This window comes from Colobus angolensis, unplaced genomic scaffold, assembly GCF_000951035.1.
Source record: "Colobus angolensis palliatus isolate OR3802 unplaced genomic scaffold, Cang.pa_1.0 Scaffold116, whole genome shotgun sequence".
Taxonomy (NCBI): Eukaryota; Metazoa; Chordata; class Mammalia; order Primates; family Cercopithecidae; genus Colobus; species Colobus angolensis.
In genome coordinates this window covers 604,954-609,837 of record NW_012112697.1, presented here as the reverse complement: position 1 = coordinate 609,837, position 4,884 = coordinate 604,954, and the positions used below count along the sequence as shown (strand labels likewise).

General features: G+C 52.3%; 1 protein-coding gene across 1 annotated transcript in view; it reads left to right on the top strand.

The window, feature by feature from the left end:
* Window positions 1-6: 6 nt before the first annotated feature.
* SHISA9 (shisa family member 9) overlaps window positions 7-4,884 on the top strand; it is a 335,176-nt gene continuing 330,298 nt past the window's right edge. The window contains exon 1 of the mRNA XM_011961495.1: window positions 7-359. Coding sequence (XP_011816885.1) covers window positions 37-359 — 323 coding nt within the window. The 5' untranslated portion in view covers window positions 7-36. The remainder of the gene's footprint in view (window positions 360-4,884) is intronic.

The following is a 4,884-nucleotide window of genomic DNA, read 5'->3' as shown; positions in this document are numbered from 1 at the left end:
CCCACGCCGGACTTCTGCCGGGGCTACTTCGATGTCATGGGCCAGTGGGACCCGCCGTTCAACTGCAGCTCGGGCGACTTCATCTTCTGCTGCGGGACTTGTGGCTTCCGGTTCTGCTGCACGTTTAAGAAGCGGCGACTGAACCAAAGCACCTGCACCAACTACGACACGCCGCTCTGGCTCAACACCGGCAAGCCCCCCGCTCGCAAGGACGACCCCTTGCACGACCCCACCAAGGACAAGACCAACCTGATCGTCTACATCATCTGCGGGGTGGTGGCCGTCATGGTGCTCGTGGGCATCTTCACCAAGCTGGGGCTGGAGAAAGCGCACCGGCCCCAGAGGGAGCACATGTCCAGGTGGGCTGCCTCCCCTTCGCCCTCCCCTCGGGGCTTCGCTCTCCCTGCTCTCTCCTCCCCACCTTCCCCCAGGCAATGGCGCTCCCCACGGTCCCCGCTCTCCGAATCCTAGCCTCTCCGCTGGGGGATGTCACCGGGAAGCCAACTTCGGCTTGGAGCGCGGAGAAGGGGCGTTGGGCTCAGCACAGGTGTGGGTCTGAGCGTGTGTGTGTGTGTGTGTGTGAGCGTGCATGTGTGTGTGACTCTGCTCCCTGGCCGCCTCCTCCCGCTGGTGATTGAGGCGGACTTGAGATACACAGCCTGGGAGCCCGTGGCCCCGAAGTCTTGGGATTTCGGGAGGGGGGTCTTTGGCACCACTCGGATTCCAGGTGCTAGCTTTTTGGTAAACAGGGGCAGGCGAGCCCGAAAGGGAAGGGGGGCGTGTGTGAGCCCGAGCGCGCGTGTGTGAAGGAGGGAGGGTCAGAGTGAGTGCCGCCTGCAACTCGTACGACTCGCGAAAAGGAGGCGAGGGAGGTGGAGTGAGGGGAGGGCGAGAACAAAAGCCTTGCTTGGAGCGGCCGCCTCGCTTTACCACAGCTTCGCGGTCCCTGGATTTGGGACCTCAGCTGCCCCCGCCCCTTTACCTACCTCGTCCATTTCTCCGGCCACCACCTCTCCCTGCCCGGGGCCGTGGCCATCGCTGCAGATTGAGCCCCTTGCCCTGGCTGGTTTGGACTCCGGGGGCCCGAGCCCCCTCCTCCCGCGCCCTCACTTTCAAGTACCCTGATTTCGTCAACTTTCGGGTTTGTCTCCTTCATTATGCAAGCCCCAGCACCAGCTAGTTGCAGCAGATGGGAGAAGGCATTGGGGGATTAATGGAGCTATTTGCCTTTTTTTTTTTTTTTGAGTGTCTAAATCGATTCGCAAACTCCATAACTTTGGAGGCGGAGGACGCAGCCACTAGGAGCCACTAAGCCCCCGGCCGCGGGAGAGACGGGGGGGGGGTGGTTGGCGTGAGGTCCGGGCGGGCGGGGTGCAAGGAGCGACTAGCGGCCTGCGAACAGCTGGATGGTTGGGGCATATAAGCTTTAACTGTCCCCTTTCCGAGTCTGGGCAACGAAGTCGCTGTGTTTTCCTCTACCCTCTCCCCACCCCTTCTCCTGCGCCCCCTCTGCCGGGGGCCTGTGTGTGCGCGCGCGTGTGTGCACGCGCTCCGTGTGATGCCTAAAAAATCTGAACAAAGAGACCCACCAAAAATAGGCAAAGGAACATCACCACCTCACTAGTAATTATTTTCTATTTATACGCAGAGTATCCGATGAGATTTTTTTTTTTTTTCCCAGAGAGAAGAGATTTTGGGGGAAGAGGTGAGGAAGTTCTCGGTTTGGGTCAGCAGGGAGCTGTGGGTGGACGGTGGGGTCTTGTTGCACAGAAGTAAGCTCCGAGGGGCTTCCGAGAAACCCTGACCTACTAAAGGAGTAAAGCTCTGGCCCCTCCCACCTTCCACAACCACAGGGTGTCCTGTCCCCCGCCCCACCGGCCGGGCCAGTCCCTGTTAATTCCCGGGATCTGTGTTAAGATGGGGGAAGAAGTGGTCTCAGGACTGCGGCGGCAGCGGGTGTCGCCTTGGTAGGGAAAGATTGACTCCGAGACAGGTAGGCTGCCTTGCAGATTTGGTTAACTACTGCTGAAATCTCCACCAAGCCCTGTCCTCGCGAACCAGCTCTTAAAAGAGCCCTCCTTGATGGTTGGCCGGACGGGAGGTGGGCAGGTGGGGAGAGGAGCTAACCTTTGGGCATGTATGGGAGAAAGTGAAGCTATATCAGCCCTCTTTGGTCTGGGCGTTCTAGTGACAGCTCTCTACCGGTTGGTTACCCAAGGGCCCAGCAAGGACCTAACTTCCTAGTCCTGCCCCTCCCCCCCCACCCCGTGCAGCTCTGCTGGGGGAAAATTGACCACAGCTGAGCGGGTTACAGCTATTTTCTTCTGCAGCTATAGGGAGGGTATGCCTGGTGGCAGAATCTAGGGGACCCAGTCCTGGGGTACCAGAACCCCAACACAGGTCCTCCCAGTATACATTTTTGAGAATTCCAGAATGGAATGTAAGTGTGTACTCCTGAAAAGAGAGTTGTTGATTTTTACTGGCGGCTTCTGAGGTATGGTTTTCCACTGTAACTGCTGTTTAGTATTACCTGGAATGTTTTATTAAAAAAATCCTGTCACCAGGGGTCCCACCCTAAGCTACTTAGATCCAAATCTCTAGGGTGAGACCTGAGCCTCTGTATTTTTTTTTTCTTTTTGTACTTTTAGTAGAGATCGGATTTCACCATGTTGGCCAGGCTGGTTTCGAACTCCTGACCTCCAGTGATCATCCCACCTCAGCCTCCCCAAGTGCTAGGATTACAGGCATGAGCCACTGTGCCCGGTTGCATCTGCACCTTGAAAAGCTCACCAGGTGATGCTAATGTGCAGCCAATCATTGTTAAGGAAAAGGAACTAACACCTGCTGAGCACTGTACAGGGAGCCAGGCTTTGTACTGGGGTGTGTGTGTGTGTGTGTGTGCGTGTGCAAGTAAACACTCATTTATTACTCACAACTACCTTATGAGACAGGTGCTATTTTAATATCCATATACATTCAAGAAAATCATGGCTCGAGTGAGGTGCTGTGTCCAAGGTCACACAGGAAATTGTGCGTTACCAGTCTCCCGGTTTTAATTGTGTTTTCACAATTAAATGTAATGTTTTCAGATTGAATAAATGTCAGGATCTGGGGCAGTGTCCTAAAATGCAGATTCTTGAGTTTGATCTACAGAGATTCTGAATCAATAAGTTCTGGGTGGGCCTGAGAAATCTTCATTTAACAATGAAGATTGTAATCCCCTAATGGCTCTGAGATAAAGTGGTCCACACTTGGGGAAACACTGGTCTTGTGTTTGGGGATATTTCAGGGGGTTGAGGGATGGATAAATTAATCCAGGAGAAAGGAGAGGAGCCACTGTGACTCTCTTACTTTATTTGCATTTTTATTTTTTATTTTTTTGAGACGGAGTCTTGCTCTGTCACCTAGGCTGGAGTGCAGTGGCAGGATCTCGGCTCACTGCAACCTCTGCCTCCCAGGTTCAAGTGATTCTCCTGCCTCAGTCTCCTGAGTAGCTGTGAATACAGGTGTGCACCACCACGCCTGGCTAATTTTTTTGACTCTTTAGTAGAGACAGGGTTTTACCTGACCTCATGTGATCCTTCCACCTCTGCCTCCCAAAGTGCTGGAATTACAGTCATGAGCCACTGTACCCTGCCGTATTTCCGTTCTGTTGCTTGTTTCTCAACATATGTAACCTTTCTGTGGTGCTGGGGCTGCTCCAGGTACCTGCCAAATGCATCCTGGGCTGCTTATGCAGTTAATCATTTGGAGTCCCAGCTATGGCAATCGACTCAGTAGCCTTTGCCAGATCGTGCCAAGGGATGCTCCACTGGATGTCGACATGCCAAGCTTGGCATCAGAGAGGCTGCTATGACGCAAAGCAGCTTCCAGGTGAAATTAACCTGCCTCTTAATTTTTGTCTGGAGCTGCAAGGGACCCTGAATAGGGATTTGTTCTCATCCAGACTGAAAGCATATTCTCTTGAAAGACATAAAGCATCCTGTTGCACCCCCATTATGAACTTTGCCCCTGGTGACCAGTAAACATGGGTTTTGCTGCAGAGGCCTCCAAGGTATCAGTTTGCAGGTTCAGAGTCCTGGGCCTGTGGCCTGCTTGCTTCTGGGCTAATTAGGGCTGAGAAAAGGAGAAAGACAGCAATTCCAGGAAACAGTGGGGGAAGGCTTGCATGGGATCTTGTAAGAACTGAACAAATGCCCATTCAACAGCTGCAAGAGCAGCCACAGTCAGTCACTATTTATTAGAATAAATGACTGCACATGGTAGCCAGCTATGGATACCAAACCATGTAGACATGCTTTGCTTAATCTGCAAGGTATTTCTACTTAGGTGTTTTTATTTTTAAGTTTTCCTCAATTTTGTGTTGTGAAAAGTTTTAAACATACAAAAAAAACCTTGAAAAAGCACAAAATAACTTCAGTATATCCTTTATCTAGATGAGGATTTCTCAACCTTGGCACTATTGACTGGAGAATCCTGTGTTGTGTGGGGCTGTCCTGTGCTTGGCAAGATGTCTGGCAGCATCTCTGGTCTCTGCCCACTAGATGCTAGTAGCACACACTTCACATCCCAGTTGTGACAGTGAAAAATGTCTTTGGACATTGCCAAATGTCATCTAAGGGCAAAACTGGCCCAGTTGAGAACCACTAACTTAGACTGAACAATTATTAGTATTTTGTCATGGTTGCTTTATTGCTCATACACTCTCTCCATATTTTTTTCTTTCCCTTCTCCTTCTCTCCATCCCCCTTCCCCCTCTCTCCTTTCCTCCCTCCCTCTCTCCTTCTTTCCTTCTTCCCTTCCTCCTTTCCCTCCCTCCCTCTCTCCCTTCCCTCCTTCCCTCCATCCCTGCATCCCCTCTTTCCCCTTCCCTCCCTCACTCCT